The 13,247-nt window shown below is 34.1% G+C and overlaps 1 protein-coding gene across 1 annotated transcript; it reads left to right on the top strand.

The window, feature by feature from the left end:
* Window positions 1–2,572: 2,572 nt before the first annotated feature.
* On the top strand, window positions 2,573–11,648 carry LOC129870264 (probable polygalacturonase). The gene is made up of 5 exons (XM_055944983.1): window positions 2,573–3,364; window positions 7,934–8,054; window positions 9,164–9,412; window positions 10,132–10,285; window positions 10,928–11,648. Exons 1-5 carry the CDS (start codon window positions 2,927–2,929, stop codon window positions 11,451–11,453), a joined length of 1,488 nt encoding a protein of 495 aa, XP_055800958.1. The 5' UTR covers window positions 2,573–2,926; the 3' UTR covers window positions 11,454–11,648.
* Window positions 11,649–13,247: the final 1,599 nt, after the last annotated feature.

Genomic DNA, 13,247 nt, shown 5'->3' with positions numbered 1-13,247 from the left:
TTATCTACATAGATTGTGAAATGGATGATGAACACAAAAAATGGGCCAATCAAAATTAAAAGATTGGTTTTTGTCTTTTGTGACTAAATTGATATGTTTTACTTGAGTCGAGGTATCGAAAATAATTTCTCTATCGTCTCTAGATAGAGGTAAGACTGTGTATAGACCATCCTCCAAAACTTCACTTGTCAAAATTACACTGAATATGTTATTATTGTCGTCTTTTGGTAACAAAATATTCCACTAGCTATATTTTTTACTCAAAAAATAAGAAGCTGTGGAAGTCTTTTTTTGTTGAGAAATTAATGTTATTAGTTTGTTTATTTGGTGTTCGGTATCTGTTTTTGGATATTAAGTAATTTGGATTTGCTCCGTATAAGACTCGTTAAAGGATAAAATGCTTACTACTATGATTTTTTTTTTCATTCTTATAGTTTCAACTCAAGATTGATAATTAAAGATAAATATATTTTATTTATTCCACCATAACCTTTGATAGTTTTGGAGTATGATACCATTTTGTTTCTCAAGTTAAAAGAATTACATATATTGCTTGTTTTCATAATATATAAACACCGTATCTGGGCTCGTTCCTCGGGATAAAATAATAAGCTTATAGTGCTTATTGGTATCAAATTTCAATAAAGGAGGATGTTGTGGTATGCTGACAGTAAATGTAAAACTAATTTATAAAAAAGTAATTATCTTTCTAAAAGTCTAATTTAGAAATTTTGAGAAGAAAACATAGCAATAAAATATTAAAATTATAGAACTTACTAGGAATTGAAGAAAAATGCTGCCAAAAGAATAAAAATGATGATATATTACTCTTTATTAAATAATAATAATATCTTATAGCAAGTTTAATATTTTTTTAATATCAACATAAAGAATTAAATCTAAACCTTATATATGACAAATGCAGTCAAATTTATAAATTTATGATTTTCATTATCAATTCACTCCTTTAAAGTGGAAAGAAGTATTTGATTTTTGAATATTCAGTTATTCACGAGTATTAGTGTTAAAAATCTCTAAAATTGAACGCATTTGACATGATATATTATTTGACCCCTTTCGTTATTTTTCTTAACTATTATTCAGATGCAGACCTTATTTGTGAAGTTTTATTGGACATATTGTTATATTTAGATATGTACCTATCACATATATATCACATTAACGATAATTAATAGAAAAATATATTGACTCTTAAACGGGAAAACGTTAAACAAATTAAACTTCTTTTGAAGTTGACTGACTTAATTGAGCCTTAATTAAAGTCATTGATGTTTAAAGTGATGTGCATAGTAAATTGATAGTTACATTTAGCCTAATCAACTTTAACGTTTTTTTGGTAGTTAAATTGATTATTTACATATTTAATTCTACTTCATTTATTAATATTTAACCAGCACCTCAAATAGATATACTCCTAAGTCCTAAGTTATCTAATCCTAATAGTAGTAGTTATTAGCTCATTTAATTATTTCACTTAAAAAGAGAGTTTTTTTTTTTAAAAAAAAAGTAATAGTGTCTAATAGGGGTTGTCTATATATTTGACCTTTTTGTTACTATGGTGAGAGATTTATGATTCTTATATAATAACATAAAGTTAGAAAGAAAACTATAATTTAGTGATGGGATAAGAAAATTACACTAATTTTCTCATTTCCTTAATATACTCAATTAGGGGTGGATCTAAAGGTATATTTATGATTTCATATGAACTCAAAAATAATATTAAAAAATGTATAAAATATAGATAAGTATTTAACTTATATTAACTTACTGCCGGAATAGAAATTCATAACCTTAAAATTTTGAATATGCATCTAATCTTAATTAGTTTTTCTTGTAGATTATGATAAGCAAAAGGTAGTTATAGTATTAGTCTTATAGTTTCTTGTTTTTTGATTTTTATTATTTAAATGTTATTTTGTGTAATTTGATAATTGTATTATTTTATAGAATTATTCTACTATTCTTTGTTGTTTTTGTTATTGTTTGTAGTTTCTTTTTCTTTTTATATGCCATTTTTCTTTTGAGTCGAGTGTCTATCAAAAACAACATCTTTACCTCTAAAGTAAAGATATAGTCGTTGTACACTTTATTCTCCCTAGCCTCCATCTTATGGAACTATCTTGAGTATGTTGTTATTGTATTATGATAAGCAAAAGAGCTTGTCAAAAACACATTTAAATTATTATTTTGTTAACGAATTTTACATGTCAATTATTTATTGTTATTTTTACTTATCTAAATTATTACTCCCATTATATTAAAATACATTTCAATGCTAAATTCATCAAATGTTTGTTTCCAATCGATAAGAGGTGAGTTGATAGATCAACTCACTATCCATGTGAATTATGAAATAATTTAAGTAAGAAACTCAAAAAAATAATAATAATTAAATAGTTAATAAAACACTAAATAGTTTAGACATAAAAAAATGCAAAAAACATAATTTTCTTTCCATTAACTTTTAAGCAAAATCTTATATAGATGAGGCTAAGTGTGTCACCTAGATCAACACTAAACCTTTTGGACTCGTTTAGGGGAGGAACAAGTGACCTCAAAAAATTAGTAATTTTATCTTAATTAATTATAAAATAAATTCAAGATTAGTTAATCAAAATCAATGAACCATGGCTTCTAAATCTATCTTCTTCCTTTGAATGTACTCATTCCAGTTAAACCTATCACCATCTTCCTCAACCATTCCACTGATTATGATCAATACACTTCACCTTCCAATTCTTGAAACCCCATTAATGTTTCTCTAAACCCCATTCCATTTCTTGATTTTTCCACTTACCATTTTTAGAAAAAAAATAGAATCTTTGATTGGTTCTAGGAATTGGGTTGTTATTAATTTTCTGAAAAAAACAAGATTAAGATCTAAAAATTAATTATATATTATATGGTGGAGACTGTAACGTCGTCGTTTTGGTGGCGGTGGACGCAACCCCACCACCACCCACGTCGATGGATGCCGTCAGTTTTCACCACCCATAAAGCCATTGTCACTGTTGTGTGGATCGCGTTCTTGGTAACCGTTTTCTGGTGGCAGATTGATGCTACTACCGGAATCTTGATTTTCCGGCGGATTTTCCCGGCGATACAGTTACCGAAGCTACGGCCGGTGGCGTTTAACTTGACGGATTTTGGTGGGGTTGGGGATGGTGTAACTGTTAATACGGCGGCGTTTGAGAAGGCAATATTAGCTATTGCTAAACTTGGGAAAAAAGGTGGAGGGCAGCTCAATGTGCCACCGGGATATTGGCTGACGGCGCCGTTTAATCTGACCAGTCATATGACTCTGTTCCTTGCTGAGGGAGCTGTTATATTGGGTGTTGATGTAAGTTTTTAACAAATTTTCTTAATATGTCAGCATTATAAAGTTCTAATCTTTGCTCAATGAGTTGATGATTTAGTTTTTCATTTTGTTCTCATTTATGCTAATTGTATGTGGTTTTTTGTTTGATTGTTTGGTTGGCTTTGGTTAGACCTTTGTGTTTTCACATAGTGCTAATAGCTTAGTGTCTATGTTGCCACGAATCTTCAAAAATGTCGACAAAGTAGTTCATTTTTGAAGGATTCGACAGATACAGTATCATTTTTGGAGAGTCCGAACAACATAGCTTGGTGTTACTTTTTTTTTGATAAACCACGGTGTTGGTGGTGTTCAGGCCAAGATTGGGCATAGCTGGACTAATTCCACGGGTATTGCTACCTCCCACCAGCAGAGGAATTGAGTAACCCTGTCCTTTGAGGCTAGGATAGATGGGAAGATGTCACCTAGCTAATTGCTTAGTGTTATTTATGGAAGCCTTTTACACTATTGGTGGATTCGGGCGGTAGTTTGGATTTGTTTGATGCTGATAGTCCAGCTAGCTTTGGATTAATTGAGTTTATTTTGGATTGATGAGAAGTGAGAGATGATGTTGATTTTGTTAAAATCAGTAATCAATCATCTGTTTTTAAGAAAAATGATGAAATAGAGAGTGAGAATTGGAGAGCTATTTAAGTCGTATTGCGATAAAAGAGCTGAAAGCTTAAAAGGTTAAGACTGGACAACACTATTTATACAAGGACCAAAGAGCTTCCAACCACTTCTTAACAAACTAATTAATAGTTAACTAACTGAATAATTAATTACAGTAACCCTTTAACTACTTCACTCCAACCATACCTTATTAAAAAAAGAAACGAATTGACTCAAACCAAAGAAACTAATTGACTCCAACCATGATTTGCTAACACCTCAACTGTTTCATATTTTACAGTTTCTATTATCTTGTGCGGATGTATTTCCTAATATGTTCACTGTTCAGAGGCGAGGATTATTGCAGTTTCTTGTGATGATGGTGGATGAGAATTCCATTTGTAGCGTTCTTTGTGGATAATGTGCTGCCTTTTTATTTTATGATCCACCCAGCGACATCTTTCTACTGCTTAGATATAGGGTGTGTTTGGTATGGAGGACTAGGAAATGTTTTCTAATTTTCCCATGTTTGGTTGGTCAAAATGTTTTGAAAAGCATTCTCTTCAGGAAAACAAAATCCTTAAAAATGAGGAAAATGACTTCCCTAATAGAAGTAGGGAAAACAAGTTCCATAAGTGACATTCCAAGTTCATTGTCTCCTCCCCACCCATCCAATGCCCCTAACACCCACCCTACCCTCGAGACCCCACTCCTCACCCCATTCCTTCCCCATAGTGGGTTGCTAGATTACATATAAATGTTCTTGGGACTATTTCTTTTCTCTTTGTTGAGGACTGGCGTTTTGTTTGGTTTCTTTTTACAGTCTTCAACTTTTGATCGCAATCTGTCCCTCAATTCTTTTGGCAATCATTGGTGCTTGTAGATAAGCATATGAGCTATTAAATGTTTATGTTCCAAGAATCACCTTTGAAAATACACAGTTTCTAGTTGTAATACAAGATATAAGCGGGAGAGTGAAGGAAGAAAAAATGCTTTTTTTTTCTAGAAACTTCGTTTCAAAAGGTAAAATCTTACTTTGGGGCTAACTTGAATCTTGAAGTTTAATGATTAAATTCTAAATGCCAGGGGAATTTCTCCTGATTTAAAGTGTTGTCAAGTATTGATTTTAAACCCGTAAATCCGTATCCAAATTCCATATTGTTTTTGATTTTGAATGCCAATGCAAATTTTTGTACTCTGTCCCATTTTATGTAACACTATTACCATTTGGGGAGTCAAACACTTTTTCTTTGATTAGTATTTTCCTGCACTCTTTTTTTATATTTTGAATTATAACTACGTTGTTCAAATATGCAAATTTTGTTTCATAGAACTTGAAGAACCTATGCCTGAATTCCCACTGAAATGAAGTGAATTGACCCTTGTACTCTGAACCGCTTCACATAAAATAGGAAAAAGGGAGTACTAATAAAAATGTATTTAATATAAAGCGCTAACACCTCAATCAAACAATATGCCTCAATGCTAACGCTTGATACCTACAAAGATATAATAAGAGTCTTATAACTGCTAGAATTCAAATTAGATCAATTTTTGTAAATCCTTTAGGAAGCACAGTATACAAGACGTCAGTTTTGGATTAGAGATCTATAGCATGTAAAGTTGCCTGTGAATAGTGCCTCACTTGTGAAAGTTAATTGTTTTTCGACCTTTTTACCTGACATTTCATTTGCGTTCTTTACGGTTATTGTCGACATGGCCCTTTGGGTCTCTTTATTTGCTTATTAGTCATATTCACATCTTTTAGTAGTCATTTCATTCACTAAATTAGTAGCTGCCTCTCCTCTTCCAATCAATGCCGGTGCTACAAAGGGTTTGTAATCTAGATTCTACTACCTTTGCATATTATTATGCAATTACTTTTCACTTTTGATAACTATCGATGTGAATGTAAACTACAAACAAGTCAAGTGCTACTCCTCAATCCCAAGTTAGTTGGTATTGCATATGAATTCTCGCTATCCATGTTGCTCTATTTGGACCTGTTTCATTCCAATATTTTGCAGGTTCTCTAACACTAGAAGTTATCTACATTTTCGACTGATATACAAATATCTAAACATTACTGAAAAGTCTCCTAGCAATACTATACCTAATGTAAGAGTAGCATCATGACTAAGCCTTAAGCCCAACTAGTACATACACTTATATGGATCTTTTGCTTTCATTGTGTCCTATTTTTTGCTATATATGTTTGTATTCTGATGTCTTGTAGGTTTTTTGCATTAACTTCTTGTAATTAATTAATTTTAGGTCTATCTCGTCTCTTATTAATACCTGAAATCATTATTGTATCACACATACAAACTGGTGTATTTGGAAGATTCTATAGGACATGATCAAACCATCTCAAACGACCTTATCTTACCTTCTATCAGATCTGCACATCCATCTTAACATCCACATATTTGCAACACTTGTTTTTTGGATATTTTTTCACCTTTGAGACTCGGTACACTCTCATGTAACAATTTTATTTTACAACCGTTTTGTGGAACTTCCTTTTATCTTTTTTACAATAGCAAATGTAGCTAACAAACTACGGGTTCAATTGAACCCTATACTTTTACTATGGAGCTTAGTAATTTTCAGTAAATATTATATTTGAACTTATAAGTCTAAACGTGTAATAATTATAGTAGTGAAATCATAAAGATTGAACCATCAATTTAATATTCCGAATCCGTCGTTGCTTTTGTCAGCATCCTCCTATCGCATTACACTCCCACAGCACTCATCCATTTCAACCATCCTATTTTAATTCTGTGTTACATCTTCATCTATCTTACGGTTCTCCTAGAAGGTTCGAACAAAGAGCTTAGCTATCTTCATTTTCCAACTTTTGTCAGCAAAAGGGCTTTACAATCTAGACTCATAGCCTAGTTCTTGGAGGTTGTTATACATTAGATATCTAAATGCCTGGGTGTTATATTATGCTCTCTTTCTTACAAGTACGATAGCACAATACGCTGGTTTGTATTTCCTCTGAGCATCTCGTGTAGTATGCAGTCTGCTACAGTGCTACGAGTTAGAGTTATGCCGGTACGCGATAAAATATTGATTGGTCATAAAGCCCCTAGTTTAATTTTGAAGCATTTCCTCTTCTAACAAACTTCTAAGGGAGTGGTGTAATTACGTTGTTGCCTTCTATAGTTATTCTTCATCTTTTAATTGGGTTGACCCTAATGAATTAATGTAAAAATAAGTGATTCAAGTGCAAATCGTTTCAGGGGACAAGCCAAACAGAAAGCTGGTTCTGCTTTCTGGAAACAAAAGTAAAAAAAAAACGACCGTTCTTTATAAACAATCCTTCTAGCATGCACTAATCTTATTCATCCAAAACCAAATCCAAATATACATTGCTAAAAAGCAAAGCAAGACAAAACCAAAACTAAACAGTTTTCAGATCGAATTGCTGAGTGTGTGTCTCTGTGTGTGTGTGCTAGTCATGATAGGGGTAATTGAATAAGGACCTTCTCCTGGAAGTAATAGACAGGTGGAAGTGTATTAGGATAGCCCTATTGTATACAAAATAGGAATTATTTACAAATGAATTTGTTGGGCCCACTAGTTTAATTTAAGAATTATCCATTTACTTGTCAGTTCCGAGCAATAACTATGTAGGGAACATTTAATGTGGAAACATTTTTGCCTGCAAAGTTCAGTTTGGATTGCTAGTTATAATTTGCAAAGGGAAAGTGAACTACAATTTTGTTATTAAATCGGCATTTTTGTGCCAATCATGGAAATATTGTTCTCTCGCAATTGTTTTCTTGACGATCAAAATAACTTGATAACCTCTCATCTGAAACATGAGTATACCTCCCTTAATTGAAGCCTTGTTTTTTCCTCTTTTTAGTTGAGAATTAACAGCAGCTACATTATTTCTGTATTTCTATTCGTAATTGTGGCATGCAACAGGATGAGAAATACTGGCCTCTCATGCCTCCCTTACCTTCATATGGGTATGGAAGAGAGCATCGTGGACCACGCTATGGAAGTTTAATCCATGGACAAAAACTGAAAGACGTGATAATCACAGGTGCTTTTGACTCTTACCTCAGTTTGAAATTTGAACTTTCCAAAAACAGCACAATGTTTTAAAAATTTGAAGTCCTTGAGTTATTTCTTTTATTGTCTATCGGAAACAACCTCTCTATCCAACAAAGGTAGGGGTAAGGTCTGTGTACATCCTATCCTCCCCATACCCACTTGTGGGATTACGCTGCCTATGTTGTTTGTTGTATTGTTGTCTTTGATGATTTCTTACTATCGCTGTTATTTTTGCTGGAAATTTGAATTTATCTATTTTTGGATCCTATTTTCTGTTAGTTAAGTGATGCAAATCATTGAGATCGCTCATGTGGCAAGTCCATGTATGATTCTATAGTCATAGTTTTTCTCCAGGCACGGTCAATTGCTGTTGCTTAGTCAATAATTGCACCATAAGAACTGCTGAAGAGATTCTTTTTTTTAGTTCTTGTAATGGGAATTATCGTCTCTTAATGAAGGAACTTGATATGAAGTATATGCTTCATGTAACTTGTTATGTATGAAATTAAAAACGCTATATGAGCGGAATTCACATCATCTCGCGTATTCAAGAGAAAATGACCCTTTGCTTTCATCTCGCATATTCAAGAGAAAATGACCCTTTGCTTTTCATCTCGCATATTCAAGAGAAAATGACCCTTTTCTTAGGCATTAAGGAAGTAATTAGTCATACCGAACTAATTTTGGTTTGGTATTCGGTGTACCCATGAAGAACCGGAAAACCAAAGTTCTGAAGAACCTAACTCCCACCCCTAGGAGAAAGAGATGATCCAAAATTTTCTTGGCGCCAAAAATATGAAGTGTTGTTTTCTTATTAATTCCATCTTCATAATAATTTCAGAGTCATTTGGCAAACAAAACTTAACCACTCTATTCATGGTTTGCTTAATTAATTCTTCCTTCACACATTCATCGATATTCTTTATAAGATGTGCTGCATGTTTCTTAAAAGTTTAGTAATGATAAAGGCAACTAGTACCTACTACATGCTCAAAATAACTTAAGCAGATTTTCTAGATTAAAGTATTCTGAATGGTTGTGAAAGCATACAGGAATGACTATTGGATCTAATTATGCAAATGGTATTCCCATTAACAGGGCATAATGGCACCATTAATGGGCAGGGTCAAGCATGGTGGAAGAAATTCCGGCTGAAGCTTCTTAACCATACCAGAGGACCGCTCGTGCAGATCATGTGGTCTACTGACATACTAATCTCAAATATAACTTTACAAGATTCACCCTTTTGGACACTTCATCCATACGACTGCAAGAATGTAACAATTAGGAATGTTACAATCCTGGCACCCATTGCTGGGGCTCCGAATACTGATGGCATAGATCCAGGTGAGTCTTCGATGGGTTCAGTTTATCTTAATAAATGAATCTTGCGCTAGTAAGCTTATGTTGAGGGTTTCTAAAAAATTAATTTACCTGTGTTGTTCTTTTTCCCTGATCTGGGTAGGTCATCTATGAATACAGTGATATTTTAGACTCAACTTTTGTGAATTTTTGGTTTTATAGATTTCTGGTTCTTTAATCAAATCAATAATGAGCAAGGAAATATACCAGAAAATTACTTATGTCACTTGATGGTTGTGGCTCGTGACTAGCCTCATCTCCTCTTCTTAGTAGTAGTTAGTAATCACTTAGGTTCTTATTCTACGATATGTGGTACTATTTGTTGTTTCATTTGCTTTGTATCTTACTATTTTGCTATCATGTTTTCCCTGCTTGAAAACTTTTCTTTTGAGTCGAGGGGCTATCAGAAAAAGCCTCCCTACATCCTACCTTCCCTAGACTCCACTTGTGGGGACTACACTGGGTATATTGTTGTTGGCCAAGCAGCTCGCTCAAGTTTTGACATAATAATTTGCTGTATTTCTTCAGTCATATGCGATCCTTTTTAGACAAAAAAAAAAGTTCTGGACAGGATTTTGCTGAAATCGATGTGTGATGTTGACATTACTCTAAAAGACTAATATCCATTCATACTTTCTTACTTCTTATTTACTGTTGCCAGCCACTCAGTATAAGCTTCTAATGTGTTTTAATGGAGTGAGCAGATTCTTGTGAAGATGTGTTGATAGAGAACTGTTACATCAGCGTTGGTGATGATGGCATCGCGATAAAGAGTGGATGGGATCAGTATGGAATTGCATATGGACGGCCTTCGAAGAATATACTCATTCGTAACCTTGTCATTCGTTCCAATGTCAGGTGAGTTCTCCATATAGGCACGTGCATTTACATTTCTTTTCACGATGGATGTTTCTGACAACAATTGCATCTTGGGGGTGTTATAGATGGTCAAGAAATCAAATCCTTTTTTCTTACATTTGAGCAAATGTTCGTTGAGCATTGATGGTTGGCCTGCTGGTCAGCCGCTTGTTAGTTTGAAGAGGCAGTGGTCAATGATCGTTTTAGTAGCTATTTTTTGACTGTAGTTTAGTTGATTGATTGATGACATAACATATGAACTAACACTCAAACTTGGTCTCAGCTGGCAAGTAAGCACTCCAACTTTGAGAATGCACATATAGACACCTCAACTCGTTTTTCACTATATCAATTGAATACTCCAACTTACAAAATGATCATCTAGATATCTCCAATTTTTGTCCCACGTCAGTGTCAGGTGTCCGTGAGACACAGTGGAGACGAATTGAAGTGTCAGGTGTCAGTGAGACACAGTGGAGACGAATTGAAGTGTTTAGTTGCCAGGTGAGACCAAGTTGAGGTGTCTAGACGTGTACTCTCAAAATTGGAGTGTTTACTTGCTAGCTGAGACCAAGTTTATGTGCCTCTATGTATTATGCCAATATTTAACTAGGGACTAACTATGGTTGAGCTACATGGCAGTGCTGGTGTATCAATAGGAAGTGAGATGTCTGGTGGAGTGTCAAATGTCACTGTGGAAAACCTCTTTATCTGGAACTCGAGACGTGCTGTACGCATCAAAACAGCGCCTGGAAGAGGAGGATACGTTCGAGATATAACATACAAGAATTTGACATTTGAGAATGTTAGGGTGGGAATCGTCATCAAAACCGATTACAATGAACATGCTGACGAGAGTTTTGACCCCAAGGCTGTCCCGTTACTGGAGAACATAAGCTACACAACAATCCATGGTGAGGGAGTTCGCGTGCCTGTTCAAATCCATGGTAGTAAAGAAATCTGGGTGAGAAACGTTACTTTCAGAGATATGTCGGTTGGGTTAACGTACAAGAAGAAGCATATATTCCAGTGTGCTTACGTTCAAGGTCGTGTTATAGGGACTATCTTCCCTGCCCCTTGCAAGAACCTCGATCTATATGACGAGCAAGGACATCTGATCAGACGTTCTGATGCTCAAAACGCGACAGACATAGATTATGACATTTAAAATGATTCCACGGACCAATCGCATAGTAGAGATTAGTGAACTGGGCTGCCTCTTCTTTTTTCTTTTACAGTTTGTTCTCTGCATTATACATACAGAAAGAACTCCTTTTGATGTATTCACATCCACAGATCCAATGTAAAGAACAGCTCCTTTGTTCCTGTACATAACCTTAGTTCCATAAAGTTAATGTCTGAACTAATCCTTTGTGCTACATTAGCTTGGCTATTGTCACGGTCTGAGATGTAGAAACACCCCCTCACAGAAATGCAGGATAACGTATAATAAATTCTTGTGGTTCGGTCCTTCCTCGAATTCCTCACATAGTGGGAGCTTAGTGTACTGGATTGCCTCTTTTTATATTAGTTTGGCTATTGTCAAAGGGTTCAAGCGGTAGAAACACTCTCCAGTAGAAATATAGGATAAGGCCATTTACAATAGATCCTTGTGGTTCGGTCCTTCCTCGGACCTCTCACATAGTGGGAGTTTAGTGCATCAGGTTGTCTTATATATATATATATATTCACGAGTACGATCTGTGGAAACACTCTCTTGTATAAATGCAAGGTAAGATTACATACAATAGGGTTTTGTGGTCCAATTCTTCTCTGAATTTTGCTTATAGCAAGAATTTAGTGCACCGAACTGTCCTTTTTACACTAATTTGGTTATTGGATTGAAACCAAAGTGACATATTTTCTCCTCTCCAAATTTTAGAAACTCTTAACACAAAATTGTAGTCGACATCATATATAGACCAAAAAATATATTCCTCATTTTATGTGGCACTCTGACTTGCATAGTATTTAAGAAAAAAACAAGATTTTTGAAACTTGTGGTTTAAAATAATTTCTAGATATTTTTGTGGATATAAAACATTTCATTAGGGGTAAAAAGAGAATTTTAACGTTAAATTGTTTCTAATTATAGTAAGATGATATTCTTTTTGGGACGAACTAAAAAAGAAAGGATGGCACATAAAATGGAACGGGGAAAATAATAGAAGTTTCACTTCAGAAGGTTGCACTAGGATCTAATAAATAGATCAAAACTGTAAATTACACTTCTAAATATGAGTTCCCGTTAGATCTTATTATTATTATGGTTGTTGTTGTTTGTACAAACATATTTACAGAATATTCATAGGCTAATGCGTACGAAAAAATGAAAAAAAACACGAAGTTCTTATTTTGTGACCCTAAACACTAAAAAAGTGAAGTGGATTTCTATAAAAGCTATAAATATCATTTACTATGTAATTACAGATGGTCCTACCAAATTTGGAACAAAAAAATTTCAAACATGCATATTTACAAAATATTCATCTGCTAATTAGCTCATGAAAAACATAAAAAAAACACCAAATTCCTGTTCTGTAAGCCCTAAACACTAAAAAAAAGTTATGAATTTCTATAAAATCTATAAATATCATTTACTAGATAATTGCGGATGATCCTATCAAATTTGGAGCAAAAGTGTTTCGGACAGACATATTTAAAGAATATTCATAGGCTAATGTTCACCAAAAACAGAGAAAAACACTAATCCCTCGGGTACCTACAGAGGGTCCCATAACAGTTTCGGAGAAAAATCGATTGGAAGCCAGTTCACCAAAATAATCAAGGGCTAACACATGAAAAAAATCGCCTCATTTCATTTGTGCGATTCCTAAATGTTATGAATGCACCGTGGATCGTGTTGAGGGCCGCACATACTGATCCCTGGGCTACCTACGGAAGGTCCCATAATGGTTTCAGCAAAAAATCGACCAGAAGGCAGTTCACCAAAATATTCGTG

The sequence above is a fragment of the Solanum dulcamara genome, chromosome 10 (assembly GCF_947179165.1).
Source record: "Solanum dulcamara chromosome 10, daSolDulc1.2, whole genome shotgun sequence".
Taxonomy (NCBI): domain Eukaryota; kingdom Viridiplantae; phylum Streptophyta; class Magnoliopsida; order Solanales; family Solanaceae; genus Solanum; species Solanum dulcamara.
Note: the sequence above shows the minus strand (reverse complement) of the source record. Positions and strands in the feature narration are given on the sequence as shown.